The sequence below is a fragment of the Pholis gunnellus genome (assembly GCF_910591455.1).
Source record: "Pholis gunnellus genome assembly, chromosome: 3".
Lineage (NCBI taxonomy): Eukaryota > Metazoa > Chordata > Actinopteri > Perciformes > Pholidae > Pholis > Pholis gunnellus.
Genome location: NC_136529.1, coordinates 18,288,297 through 18,303,767, shown reverse-complemented (window position 1 = coordinate 18,303,767; position 15,471 = coordinate 18,288,297). Strand labels below are relative to the sequence as shown.

Below are 15,471 nucleotides of genomic sequence, written 5' to 3'. Positions count from 1 at the left end.
GAACATCTCACTGTCAGGAGACAAATAGTGATACAATGTTTCGAGCGTCATTAGCGTTTAGAGAAAGACAGCACTTCACAGATTACAGCCAGACAGAGACAGAATGCTGGAGGACAGATGGGCGGAGAAGCACCCGGTTTGAAAGAGACCCTTGAGAATGAACTTTTCTGGTCTTTGTCCTCGCATAGCACAAGCATATCATTTTCTGTCTTTAACCTTTGTTGTAAAATCAGTGCTGCAGGCACTAATCAAGCTCATCAGGATTCATTTAAATTGTGGTGTCTGATGGGGTTCCCACCGGAAATGATGACTTCTGGCATTCTGTTATAGTTACCACTTACTTATTTACTTACTTTTACTATTAATAACTAAATATCATCAGTCAGGGAATCCATGGTATTAATTACAATTTAGAAAAATAGTCTAATGCAGTTCAAATCTTACACAAAGGTCTGTTGCCCTGGAACTATTTTTACTTTAATGCAAAGAGTATGGGGTAACAAAGTGAATGCTATCACAAAGCGGGAGGCGTGGTGGGCGTTTGGAGGCCAGAGAAAGAGATGAGCATTCAGTAAACATGCAGACAAGCTGGTAATCAGGCAGTGATTGTTTGAGATTCCAAACCCAACAATTATCTGTGCTAATATGCCGGCTAGCCAGCTGATTTTTTTTCAATGAGTCCAATTGTATTCCTGTGTGATTATGTTAGTCCCCAAAGTGGACATTTTAAGTTAGACCATTATTCAAAAGGTGTAGTCACTGTGTAAAATGACCTGTTGTGACCTAAAGGATAACCACGGCCTCATGAAACTTTATAACCACAAACTAGAGACCTAGGGCATTCAGAGGATGTATGGCTTTGGTATATCGACAATAAGGGGGTTCCCGCGCAGTATCCAGAAAAGAACCATTGCCATTCAATCGCGGAAAATGCAATTCTTGCAGAAATCTCTCTATCAATTTTTTTCGGATTTATGACTAGAACAACTTGACGTACACTGCTGAGATGAATCTCAAATAAATCTGCAGGTCCCCAGCTTTCAGATGATTTATACCACTACTCTGTGGCATACTGTTAACACGCTATCTACCCCTAAAGATCCCCTGTCCCCTGTAATCTCTTATCTTAGACATGCAGCACAACAACTTGATCTATGCTGTTATCTCCAGCCACACAGTACTACCTTTAAGTAGCCTACTGAGACATATTGATTTAAACTAGAACCAAATGAGTATATTGATTTTAACTTGGTTTGAAAGTGCACCAACACTGTAGGATAATCATCCAGCGCGTTCTCCTTCCCAGGACGCAAAATACCAACGCTTTGTCAAACCCCTCAACATCTGATACCAACGCACAAGGGACCTTTAGATCAGGGGTATTCAACTAAAGTTCAACGAGGTCCAGTTAGAGAGAATTTGCTCATGCAAAGGTCCGGAACATCACAATAATGTCTGACTTGTTCTATGATTTAGTACCATATATATTGAATCAGCCAACAGTTGTATTAATGTCTGTATGTAGTCAACAACTGACTGTCAAATCAAATAAAGAAAGTTCAATTGAATCTCAACAATATTTATTGTCAGATTTGAAATTGAACTGAATGAATTATAAATAATACATACTCTAATAATAAATACATGTTCTTCTCTTGCTTCAAGTAAAATAAGGGCTGGATTAAAGAATAAATTACATAACAGAAAGCTTTTTTGCGTCTTAAAATAAAGCACTTCATTTAAGAAAAATGCCCTGCAGCCTTAAATTCAGTTCATTCAGGTGTGAAGTAATGTCAACCAAAAGAAAACCGTGATATTATACTTTTCTCATCTTCTAATAAGAGAAATTTGTGTGCAGGGACTTTATCTGTGGCTGAAAGCACTTGTTTCCGCTGTCCGCCTGTTAGTGAGCCCTGCTTTAGATCTTTTGGCCCTTTACCTCTAACCATGTGTGGAACGTGACCTCCAAGCGGACAATGTAAACAGAACTACTACGCTTCTGTGGTGTCCGTAGCTGTCTGTGTCCGTTTTGGGAGTAAAACCAATCCTTTGGGTGGGACAACGTACACCACTACCTACGTGTGGTCCTAGAGACACGGGAAGAAACAACCTACTTTGTCTTTTATTTTGAAGGATTTGTTGTGTAATTCACAGCATTTGTACTGCCAACTTCAACCTGAGCAAGGTCTAATCCGCTGTCATGATTGAACACACGCCCCCAAAAAGACACTTCTCTTAACTTGAACAACTGATCAGAAGGCGACGGCAGAACAGCAATATTAAAGATTGATGTTGAGGGTGTGAAGGACCATCGTTTGTCTTCCTCTTGTGTTTGATTTAAAGTCATACTGCCACCTACTCCTGTATTGCAGTTGTTATGGGTGTGCCTTTGATGCGTGTTGGGGATATATCTTTCAGAAGGAGAGGGGCTCGATATAATCATTTAACAGTGTTAAGTGTTGTTTCTTTCATCTCAATGGGGATTGATAAAGAAACAAAGATAATAGTTTAATTTAGATTATGTCTGGTGCTGTGTTTAAATACACCAACAATATATGTAAGCACAAAAGTCAAAACACAGAACATATAAAACAAGTTTTGAATAGACCACTTCAGACCTCTGTGATAGCAACGTGTCAGCATTTACAGGAGGTTCTTTGTTGCTGTGTAACAAATGTTTCTATTCTTTTTCATTGTTTTCCAGAAATCTGCTGGATAAAGACACATTCTCAAAGTCAGATCCATGTGAGTACGTTGTAGAGACTCTGTGTTTGAATGTTTGTCTGTGCAGGTATTCTCCAACAGTAGACAATCTCTGGCTTTTTCTTCTCTTTTTTTGTGGATATGATTTGGAAAATCTTTCTTTTGCTCAGAGTGCCACGGTTGTTTGTTCACTGTACTGCAGCTAAACCCCTCACATTGATTTCCTATTTGGAATATGCCTGCAATTCTCTGATTATCTCTCTTCTTTTCTCTCTCTTTGCCCTTCTTTTTTTCTCTCTTTCACAACATTTTGTCTCTTCCTGTCTCTATCTGGTTCTTTGTTTCCACAGTATGTGTGCTTTATACTCAAGGTGTTGAAACCAAACAGTGGAGAGAGGTGAGTGTACACACACACACATTAAAAGGAAGGCAGTTACTTATGTCCAATTAAGTTCTTGCTGTGCTCACTGTGGGTTTGTCAGAATTGAGTAAGTTTGAGTGTAGAGTGGGGTTCCAGTTAAGACATTTAAGTTCTGCTATTTTCCTTTCACTGTGAGCATGCAGTAGTTAGCTTAAACGCTTCATAACAGCTGTTCAGCCATCAGTTGTCTCAAATGTCAAGGAAATATTCTCTAATTGGACGCTTCAGCCAACAAAGAAAAACCTCACAATGTAATGATCAATATGTTGATACTTTGGGGACTAGACAGCATGCTGGGGAGGCTTTAAGGCAGCCTTTAGGCAGTCAATGCAGCATTACTGTCCACTCTCTCTACTTATTATCTGACCATTATATTTGTCTGTTTGCCCATTATTCTTTTTGCAAGTAAAAAATTACAGGTGAAATGAAACCTTAACAAAAACCATGAGCAAATAATTGAATATTGGCACTAATTAATTCACTATTAATGCTGAAATCTATGTATTTACATTACTGCCCTCTCCATTTCGGCCACAGTTGCCCGTTATTATCAACTAGGACAACATTTATCCGTAGCAGAGAATGGAGAAAGACCATAATAAATACCCAGAGAGTGATATTTGCTTTGCTTGTTTTTCATGTTTTTTTAAATTGATGTTTCCAATTCCTGCGCCTTGTGTTTATGACCCTTTATGCATTTATGAATAATTGCAACTCTGAACTACTGTTTTTTTTCTGTGTATCCCTGTAAAGTTCCCTGAGTGTATTACAGTCTAAATATATTTATGTGCATGCTTATGTACACATAACAGGGTAGTTGTCTTATATGTCAGCCCTTCTCACCACACAATGCAAATAGTCAATAATTCAACATTTCTCTCAGACCTGGGCAACTGTGAATGTATAATAGATCATAATTTAATGGAATTCATATGTATTTATAGTCAGATAACCCTCATCTCCTGCTTGTGTGTTCATCCGATCAAAGCAGATGGCTGTGTGGGCTTTCATTGAAATATATAGTTTAGTGACTGTGGGGGACTCTGTTGTATGCATGTGAAAATGTGTACATACTTAAAGCATTAGCGTACGCATATGTTAAGATCTTTCTATCATAAAACCTACTTTCACACTTCTCACAAAAGACACTTTGTTTTCCAAGTTGACAACTGCTGATTGTAAGAGAGGCTGTTAATTCATTCAAGTACACAAAACATAATTACTATCACGAACATTTCACTTTAGTTAATTTTCAAGTCAAATTTGACTTCATTCTTCATTCAAAGTCGGGATTTCCTCGCGGACATAAGCCATCACATTCGAAAATCATATTGTTCAGAGGTGGTGGGTGTTGATGCGGCTCCAGGTAACGCTGTGTGAGACCGCACTCTCCCAAACCTCACACTGATAAAGTGATGCCAAACACTCACCAATGACTTTTAACATTTTCTGACAGGACCCTCTAGCGAGCTGGTTAGGCTTGGGTCACATTTGATGATGATTTCCACCTCTTCCACAAGTCCTTTTGTGTCATGTTAATGCAGTGGGTGCTCTCAATGCAGCTTCTTGATTAGATGGAGAATGTCTCCATTATTTAAGCAGCAACTATGCAAGATACTTCATTTGCTGATACATTTTTTATTATATCAGGATATAACCCTCAGTAATGACTCCGGTATAGACTCAAGTATCTAGATCGTATGTAAAAACACTCTTAGGTCATAGGAGATGTTTACCGGGCGCCAGGTAGAGCTGCTCTCTTGCTAAGTATTATTGACCAACACAACCTCATAAAGACACACTGGATGACGCACACTCCTGGACCGGTCTCCTCTCCTCAGTATATCCCTCTCTAAAGCTTCAGCACCTTCTGTTTTATCAAAAGAAAAGAACTAATGAAACCAGGAGTGGAATCAAACAAAGCCCTGTGATCTTGGAAGACCATTTTTGAGCAGAAAAAGCTGTTTTTACACACAATATTACTGTTCGAAAAATTTATTTTACTACATCTAACATAATATGCCAACAAGAATGTATATGATTACAGTATGTGTATAGACTGTATAGTGGACGTAGTCACTGTGACGCCACGCATTGGTTTGTGGACCGTCTTTTTCATTCTCACACAACCACAGCTCTAGCTCAAAGCTCTTACAAATTTTGGGATGTACTGTATTCTCCTCATGAAGCCACATAAAGTGTGAGGAAAAAAACTGAAGTACCCTTAACTCTCTATCACTCTCTCTCTCTCTCTCTCTCTCTCTCTCTCTCTCTCTCTCTCTCTCTCTCTCTTTCTCTCTCTCTTAATTCACACCATCGTCATCTACTTCTCTCTGTGAACAAAAGACTCCGCCAAGCTCATTTCACCAGCACCATGTTGTTGGCTGTACATGGTACGAGGAGAACACAAATCCATGTTGGCCAAAGAACTACAGGACATTCATACAGCACAAATCCCCAGAGGTGATTCATGTGTGCTCTAGGAAAGAAGATAATGAAATCTTTGTTAGGTTTGGGATTAGACTCATGTCCTGTTGTCGCCTCTATTTCCCACCGTGTCTGTATTTTAGTGACATGTTAACATTTCAATATCAGACACTGCAGGTCTGTACTGTAGCTGTTGCTACCCTGAAGAGTTCAATTTGCCATATGTAGACTATACGCGTGTGAGCTGCTCTGCATCTGTACATGTCGAGGGTGCGGGATTCTCATTAGCCAGCTCCAGCAGCCCAGCAGTACCTAATGAACTCTGCAGCACGGCATTGTCTATTTCACTCAGCAGGGAAATCACATTATGGAGCTCATCCGCTATCACCCGCCTCTTTGCTAGCATGCGCTCACAGCCTCATCAACACCTCGGGTTCTGTTAGAAAGTATGGGTGGCTCATGGATTTAACATCAGTGTCCTTTTCTCAACTTTTCTTCCTCGTTGGTGTTAAATTTAGATGTTCAGACAGTGAGTTCACACAGAGAAAGATATAACCTTAAAAAACAGAGTTCAAAGAGGTGTTCAACATTGTGTAATGTATGTTGTTTTGTAGCAGTTGTTTTGTCCTAATTGTCCACATTGTATTGTATGTGTTGTGTTCACTGTATTGATTAAAATGGTAGGGTTTACTCACACATCCACCTACAGTACCTGCTGTCTACATTATGGAAAAACAAGATCGACTGGCTTCCGTGACATTGATTGAAATTGTAGAGTTTGGCAGCTTTCCAATAAAGCTGGGCTCTAACACAGTTGTAGTTCAGTTGTATGATTAGATCTTTATTGTGCACTGCAGGCAAGAGACATAAAACAGCAATACTCTGATTCCAATGAGTGTCTGAATTGAATCCCCACTCGAGCAGTTTATTTAATGACGGATTCGATTAATTCGATTTGATTAATGAAGAACATAACATAACTAGCTATGATGACTGGAATTAAGAGTTTATTTTTATTTTTTGGGAAATATAAATTAAACTAAATGTCATGATAAAGAAGATGACTCATGGAGTGCTGTAAGGAAATCTGTTCATATTCCTGAATGATTCACACACTGAATACCTTGTTGGTCTATGTGTGTATTACACTTACTTTACAATTAGCCCCTCAAAGCCTGAAGCATTTGCCAACGACTAAGAACTGAGGAAGCATATTGATGCCGGCAGCATATGCTATAAGTCACAAATGTTGACTTCCTCCTTGCGTACGCCAACTGCTACCATCTGAAATGTTGGACTATTTGATTAAATAGTGTAACTCCAGAAGGCTTTTAAATGATTTATGTACAGTATACAGTATCTCATATTTGAAACCGCTTTTTTATTACAGTATAAGCATGTGGCATTGCTGGGTCTTTGCCAGCCTTTTATCTGGCATACGTATTTCCCTGCTTTGGGAGTGAGAATCGCACTAATTAGGAGGCCTTAATCACGGCTTTTCTCCCCCTCTCCCTTCCCACTCTTTTCCCACTCCCACTCTCCCCCCTCCTTTCCTGTACAAACCCTCCACTCCACTTTTGCCCCATTTTCTTCATACATCTACAGATGTTTTTCTCTCCCTCTCTTTTCCTCTCAAAGTAGTTTCTCTCTGTCTCTCCCTACACACTTACCTCTTACCTTATCTCTTTCTCTCTGTGAGGTTGATGAGTGGGTTATCCTGGTGTAATTAATGTGGGAGAGGAGTGAGGATCAAGGAAGCAGGAAACAAAACCCTGGCTTCCTCTGCACAGCAGCAGCGTGTGAAAGCCCCATCCATTAATCAGGCCCGTGTATGTGTATGCATGTGTGATAAGCAAGGGTCTGAGAAAGAGAAGAAAGAAACAAAATTATGAAGTGCAAGGTGACAAGAGCACTAACTATATTTGTTTGTTAAACAATGTGTTGTCTTGCTTTTCATTTAATCAAATTTCTCTCCTCACCTGTCTCATCTGTCCTTCTCCTTCCACAGTTTGGCAGAACAGAGGTGATAGACAACACCCTAAACCCAGACTTTGTTCGAAAGTACATCCTGGACTACTTTTTTGAGGAGAAGCAGAATCTTCGCTTCGACTTGTGAGTGATTTCCTTTGAAGGTGTATCCGAATTGTATTTGCTCTCCTGCCCTCTGTCCTCATTTCCTGTGATGTATTTTTTCTATTTTCACACCCTCCGTTCTATCTCATTGAGAGCCCTTCAATTGTTACACCCTTAAGAAATTGACCTTTAGGTATCTCCGCCCCCGAACAGCGATGCTCACTGTAATGGTTTGCATGGGGCTCTAATAAGAGCAATATATCAAGAGTTTGGAGGGTGTTGTTTCATTGTTTTCATCCTTTACAAAACCAAAAAACACAAATGCAAAAGTTTGAGGAACGGAATCCCTGCATGTTTATCTGCTCTAAAGTAGGCTACACGCATTAGCACGCCTGGCTAACGAGCTTGCTACCTACAGGTAGGCAAGGGGCACGTCATTAGCAAACCGCACAGTGGTCACAGGTTTCATTGTGATGCTGTAACAGAGTTCAGAAAAATAACAGCAGCTGGCAAAGTTTGTGTCAGAGAGTTACATTTATCAAACACCGCGGTTATTGCAGCTCATCAAATCTGTCTGTTCTGTAAAACAAAGCATACAATTCAAACATCAAAGCATAAATCGTATCTCTGTGTTGCTTGGCCAAGTCTATTTTTCTATGATAAGCATCCAAACCATCAAATTGGGGTTAGATGAACAACATTCTAATTACAATCGTATTACTACAATATTGGGCCCAACTAGCTTTACACTGCAATAGACAATCAATGCTGCTGCTTTATATTCATGTCTTCTACATGGATGATCAATTGACATTCATGCTTGGGACATGTTTTTCAGCCTCAGCCTTTTAGTTCAACATCAAGTGCATGTTTAGACAGCCCTTTATGGAGATTCTTATCTTAAAACATGTCAGCTGGAAACATTTGTCAGCTCAACATGGAGGTTTATCCCAACTCATGGTGTTTTAGTAATGGAGTTAGCAGAAGCTTATGTTAGCTACCCACAGATGATACAATAAGCTATAGACAGTCAGACAACACAATCCACAGTTGTTGGCCTGAAATAAGGAGCCTGCTTTTGTCTACGTCTGTGTGAAATCAAGTAGTTTAAAAAATATAAAGAATTTTGAGAGGAAAATCTGCCATTGTAAGCTGCTGTACTGTTTGAGAACTGAAAGCTTGACGGGTTTAAGAGCGGTTTAGCAAAACAGTGAATTGAACTCATCTTTCGTTTTTGACGTAAATGGGATTTTTCTATTCATTATAACCATTCGCAGTTTTAATCAAGTCTCTTGAGGATTTCTCAGTGAAATTAAATCTCTTTCTCACACAAAAGGGGTCATCTTCCTTGCATATGTAACATGATGCTGGCCAGGTTGAAGGGTTAACTGCCAGCTCTTTACAGGCAGGACACACAAAGAAGAAAGAACACTGCCTCAGCACTTGCTGTGGTTATGCTCTTTCATGGAGACAAATAATCTCCACATAAAACAACCATCCCTCAAAGCTCCTTCAACAGATTGACCCTTAGCACTACCTGTCTTTATATCCTCCCCAGCTACGCCACCACACAATATAAAAATACATTAGATGCTATTTGACAACTCTACAGTATATCATTTGATCTATTATTTCAATAAATAGTGAGAGAAATGCATAAACGTTGTTCTAATGTCCAGGCAAACATGATCTATCGTTTCATTGGATGTTTAATATTGGCACATCACATAATAGCCTCCCTTCACTTTCATAGCTTTTTATTCACATGCAAATAAGATCAGGTCCACCACTCATTATCATAAAAGAGGAAAAAAGGTCTTGTTGAACCCTTCCTCAATTAGTCTGCCCCACCTTTAGTAACATCTGAAAAGAAACTAAGATCTTTTTTTATCTTGGCTCATTTTGAATTTGTGTGATGTTTAATGTCAGAGCCTTTGTCTTTTTCTTTTTTTTATCTCTCAAGAGTCTACCCACCTGTTTACATACTGTGGTTTTCAAATTATCAAATAAAAGGTGTAGCTTAATTTCTCTTGTCCTTCTTTACTCTGATCTATTTCTCTAATTTCTTTCTTCAAACTACTCTCAACCCATTTCACTTATAGACTTTGACACTTTGTCCTCAAACTGACAAACAAATAAACAAAAACATCTGAAAAGCCAAAATAAGATAAGTGTTGTGCGAGTGTTTCTTTTCTGCTCCAAGTGATGACATATCACCAGGGATTGTTTAAAATCGTGCCTTTATCAATCAAAAAGTCTCCACTTAGATAAGAGTGTCTTCTACAGCTTTTGAAGTAAAATGGCTTTTATTTTGTTTACTTACAGGTATGATGTTGACTCCAAAAGCCCAGACCTGTCCAAACATGTGAGTGCACACATTTAACTTTGAACCACAGATAAATGGAGGCCAGTTTTGAGTCAAATCTGAATTATTGTCTTAAATGGTTCTGAAAATGAAGAAAGTAAATATTGCTTGATGAAAAACGGGGTTCAAAGTGACTTAAGATTGGCCAAACTTTTTATCAGTGGTCTAATGGCGGTAATGTTTGTCTAAATTGGGTGTTGCCTGCTGCGTGGTTTATTCTTGATGAAATAAAGCAAACCCTTTTTATTGCCTGATCACAGAAGTATCCAAATGCAAATGTTTATTATTCTCTTTATTCAATGTCTTTGTTTTTAGACTTTAACATGTGTTCTAAATGCTGCATTGCCCTACAGGTATGCTAATGCTATTTCTATTTAGCTATGATTGAGTCATTAATGGTCTTTTTTGTATTTATTCTAGTTGTGGTTCTGCAGTGATAGGCATTGTGCAAAAACTTGCTTTACTATCAAAGCTTGGATCATGCAATGCTTTAAAGTGCAATATTCCATTTTCAGCACTATATTACATTACATGATATTTTTTGTTTCACTAGAGAAAGATGTAGGTTGAGTTTATCTATAAGGCTGGAACTATATGGTGACAGAGAGCATTTGTTAAAAGTACAAAATAATCAGTTTTGATGATTATTTGATGTATTTGGATAAGCGGGGTTTGCATTTTTTCATCACTAGGTTTAATTCCACCTATGTGCGTTGGGTTTTACTTCTGGCACAGCATGTTGTCTTTACATTCTCACCTCGCCATCTTGAGCAGTGCCAGGAGTGCTAGTTATTCGGTAAAGTGTTGGTATATGATGTCTGTTGTTATTGTTGTTGTTGTCATTGCTGTTGTTGCTGCTGCTGCTCAACATTTCTGGAAGCCCGCAGAACTCAACGTAGGTCCCAGCATCCCTCTCACTGCTGACACTGCATGGCTGCTGTCTCACATTAATGATCCTTTCGTCAGGAGGAAGGATGGCGACACTAATCAGAACTATAAACTGAGAGGACAGGTCAACCTATCTGTGCAGCTCTTAACCACTGATGCAGTCTCAAAGGGCTCCACAGCAGCCACATTATGAACATAGATAATCATTATGTCTTTCAGCAGCTTTTGTAGCATTTTTTTGTAACATGATGAATATGGTGAGATTTCACAGGCTCTTCCGTGTAACAGAAAGCGAAATCCGTGTGCACAAAAGACCAAAGACTCACTGAAATGAAACACACCATAGCCTGATGCTGAATTATTTAGTCTGCACCTGTCTGTCAAGGCCAGAGTAAAGGAGTCTTTAGTTTGGATTGTCCCACATCCTTGCTTTGATAAAGAAAAAGAAAAAGAAAAAATGATTGTGGCGAAACCTGAAACCAAATACACGATATGACTTTTTTGTATCTGTCTTTGGGAGTCTAATGTACCGGATCAATGCTTTTGTGATACTAAGAGACTTTGTCCAATTAGAGACATGAGTATGACTGAAAATATGTCACTCTGTCTCTAAAAAGGCTCTACATTAATGCCCTAAACTATAAATCATGTTTGATGTCATTGTTCATGGTGTTGTGAACCCTTACAACTTCACCCATTTGTCTGTAATCCTCCACAATTCATTAAACCAGTGGATCCCAACGGGTGAATTACGGTCCACAAGTGGAGTCTGTTCTGAGTGGGTTCGCAATTTTAGTTTTCAAATTGACTTCTAGATAAGCGCTTTTATTTTGAAGCACCATTTCCCGCTGCCTATGAGTGGAGGCACTACAACATGCATGTCTGTAGTACAAGTAGCCTATTGATGCCACTCTTTTGTCAAAGTTACCTGGCATGACAGATGGATTTTTGCGATGTGATCACGCAAGAATCACATGACACAAAAACAGGCTTCAAGGAACGACTTTGTGTGCAGTAAGAGAGAGCACGGACCAATCAGCGTCCTGTGAGGAGCTATTTGTGTGCGAGACTACACAAAGAGGCGACTGTTGTTTCTAAACAACAATGGCAGCTCCCAAAGAGGTTAGCGTAGATCCTGCAATAGCATCAGAACTGGAGAACGGCTCTGAAGGCTCTTCTCGATGAAGATGTTTTTGCTCTTCTCTGGACTTGTTTCCGTAAGAGTTTGATTGGGAGATGCTTCGTCCAATCACCATGTATTTTTTGAAAGTGCCTGCCCTTATCCGAACAGTTTCCAACGATGACTTCTCAGGTGGTTCTGTGTAACAAACCATCTGACGGGTCAGGTTCATGTCAAAGTGTGTTCTCCCTTTGAATTGTGCATCCCTCCTGTTAGCATTGTATTTAGGTGTGGTTACAGTGAGGCATTTTATGCTTTAAATCTTATTTACCTGAATATGCTTGAATTAGTTGGAACTGCTATCACAATACTGTATTTTTGAAATGTTAGTTTAAAGCCCTACTTGCACTCTTTAACGGCAATGCAGATAAATGCATGTTCATTTAGAATTCTAGAGGCTAGACCCGTTGGGAACCACTGCATCAAACAATGCTTACCTTGCATACATTGACAACTTGGATTGCAATTCAATAAACTTTACATTTCACACCAAAACTGGATACAATGTCACGATGTTGAGCAGATCACAGTAATGGTGTCTTTGAGCATAAAGAGAACATTTTTTCATAGCTGACCACAATTTACCAAGCTTTGGTAGACACAACTACAATCTATGACTTACCCAATGTTTTTTAAACCTAATATGTTGTACAAAAAAAAAGATTCAAGAATTTCTTTTGGTGCTAAATGTAAAACTCTGACGCGCAAATTTGAAGGAGCACGAACGAGTATAGTCTTTGGCAAAAGGTCCAGTGGCAGTAGAATACTTTTTAGTTCACGTCTGTGATTATGACTTTGATTTCTTGTCTTTTCACTTCATATGTGTCACCCTGTCCCCCCTCCTCCCCTCCTCCTTTCTTCCCTCCAGGACTTTTTGGGTCAGACGTTCTGTACTCTTGGGGAGATTGTTGGATCGCCAGCCAGTCGACTGGAGAAACCACTGGGGTGAGTAAGATCTCAATACCCCTGAATCCAAATATGATTGAGGACCGACATACTGTGCCAAGGAGGGAATTAAGACACAAGAAAGATGCTTTGTACCCAAACACAATGACCATGCTCAGGTTCATGAATTTAGCTTAATTTATACTGAGAAAAACTGAGTTAGGGACACAGAGACAGTGTGAGTGAAATAGCAGGAGGATGAAGAAGAGGAAGAATAGGAAATGCATTGGTGATTTAGCAAAGCATTGATCAGACAAAGGAGGAACGGATGAGAGACATCCTACAGATGGTTTCCTCAGATAATTATTGTCATTAAAGAAAAAGGTGGGAGCAAAATTGAGCGAAATTATCTAAATTACAGCCCGTCTCCTCAGCTTGTGCTCTCCCACTGGCTGAGAAAAATGTAATGTTAATGGGAGAGCCTTTAATCTGTCTTTAAACATCTATCATCATCATCATCATCATCATCATCATCATCATCATCATTATCAGTGTGCTAGGCTCTTGTGTAATTCAGGTGAAGTCATTTAAATGTCGCAGTCAGTGAGATGTGTTGGTTTTCAGCTGTGAATATGTTACCGTGGAGAACATTAAGATGGAATACTTGAGTATTAATATTCAACTTTGAATTGAAAAGTGATGTAATTGCCATCTACTTGTATTGTGCACATGTGACACTTATATAATTACACAAAAAACTTTAATATAAGGTGATTTTGGAGCAACAGTATGGGGAAAGCACACAGACAAGATATGTTATGCCCACTGATTGCTTTATGTGCAGGGCTAAATAAAGGGATATCTGGGTAACTTCAGGGCACAGAGGCTGGCAGAAGAGCCAGTATGCACCTCTAAATGCATCTCTAAAATCTCAACTACACCAGGTGTATCTACAGTGTTGCATGAAAACTACGCATCTCCAAAACATCTCTTGTTTTACGCTTCTTGACAATGCATTTGGTTAATGTAGCTTAGGAAGTAGGATCATTTTCTCAACACATAACGGGACAATTACTCACTAGCCGCCCCTACCAGCCGGTGACCAGTTAAGAGTTGTGGGGGAGTCGTCACCAGGTAGTCAGTGGCAGAATAACACAGGTAATAAAAGGTGTTTTGAGAAGGTGTGAGCCATAACTGACCACCCAAAATATGATGTGGTTTGCTGCAGCAGAATGCGAGATTAGCCGTGGACAGACACAGAGCACACTTACTCATAGAGGCATGCACACAAACACACACACACACACACACACACACACACACACACACACACACACACACACACACACAGATATAATAATAATAATAATAGTGGGATTGTGTCAACACCCACACGCAACAAGTTTAAAATAGAAAGCACTGACGGATTACTTTATTCCTTGTATGAGTGTTGCTTATCTTAGTATTTGGTTTGCAACAGTTCTCCTCTTCTTGGAAACCATTGTAAAGCCTATATATTCATGTTTCATGATGCAGGCATTACATCACATCTCAGCTGTACGCAGTAAAAATAATGTATATCATATTGGCAAATTGCACATGGAGCTTACCAGAAATATCTGTCTCGCCCTCCAGCACACCCCTGGTGATGACACAGTTGCAAATCTGTTGCAAAAACATTTTTGTGACACTGTGTGTGTGTTTTCTGTGCAGTGCTGTTGATGATGCTTACTTAACGGTGCACTTTAGCAGTGCAAATATAAGTGTGCCTTGAGGCTCTATATTGAGAGCATAAACCTTAATAATGTTATTACAAGGTTAATATCAAACCATTTCTTTCTCAGCTGAGAATTTATATGGCACGGTTGGAAAAGGAAATAGAATTCTTGCCAAATTATTCATTTTTAATTTGAGACAATCTGCAGCTGAGAGATAACATAACTGCTCGCCAAATGTTATTCTTAAGGCAGCCTATAGTCTTTCTTTAAAGAAAAAATAAAGTTGACAGCCAGCAAACTAGCACAACACTATTTGGTTCACGTGGTATTTATTTTATGGTCGTTGATGATTAATCATAAAATGTAATGGATTTATTTTTGACATGGTTTCATGAATCATATTGGGATCAGTTCCATTAAGTGGTTTTGGTGGATTTGCAGAATAATTTCCTCAAATTCAAACACTGTCAGATATTAACCTCCAGTGTGATTACTTTTCTAGCTATACTAGTGAGATTGCGCAGTGACTTTGTTTTGTCTCTGGTGTGGAGGAGAACTGTGAAACACACAGCGGCCCACTGAGTGCCCTTACGCACACACACACACACACACACACACACACACACACACACACACACACACACACACACACAAGTGGTGCATTGCCCTGGTAGATGTGCTACCCAGTGGAGTTTGTTTTCGTGTTTCTTTGGAAATGAAGAGTGCTTTACATTTCATTGCTTTGAAATGTCAAAGGCATTTGTCTAAGCTGCGCTGAGCCAATAGGAGAATGTCTTAGAGCGTCTGTTTG

The 15,471-nt window shown here is 39.3% G+C and overlaps 1 protein-coding gene across 2 annotated transcripts in view; it reads left to right on the top strand.

The window, feature by feature from the left end:
* cpne5b (copine Vb) overlaps positions 1-15,471 on the top strand; it is a gene marked incomplete at both ends in the record, with an annotated part of 90,360 nt that overhangs the window by 17,291 nt on the left and 57,598 nt on the right. Inside the window, 6 exons of one of the 2 annotated variants that reach the window (XM_079186632.1) lie at positions 2,705-2,745; positions 3,054-3,100; positions 7,560-7,663; positions 9,950-9,989; positions 10,870-10,884; positions 12,926-13,002. In XM_079186632.1, coding sequence (XP_079042758.1) covers positions 2,705-2,745; positions 3,054-3,100; positions 7,560-7,663; positions 9,950-9,989; positions 10,870-10,884; positions 12,926-13,002 — 324 coding nt within the window. The remainder of the gene's footprint in view (positions 1-2,704; positions 2,746-3,053; positions 3,101-7,559; positions 7,664-9,949; positions 9,990-10,869; positions 10,885-12,925; positions 13,003-15,471) is intronic. The other variant, XM_079186631.1, reaches the window with a different exon arrangement.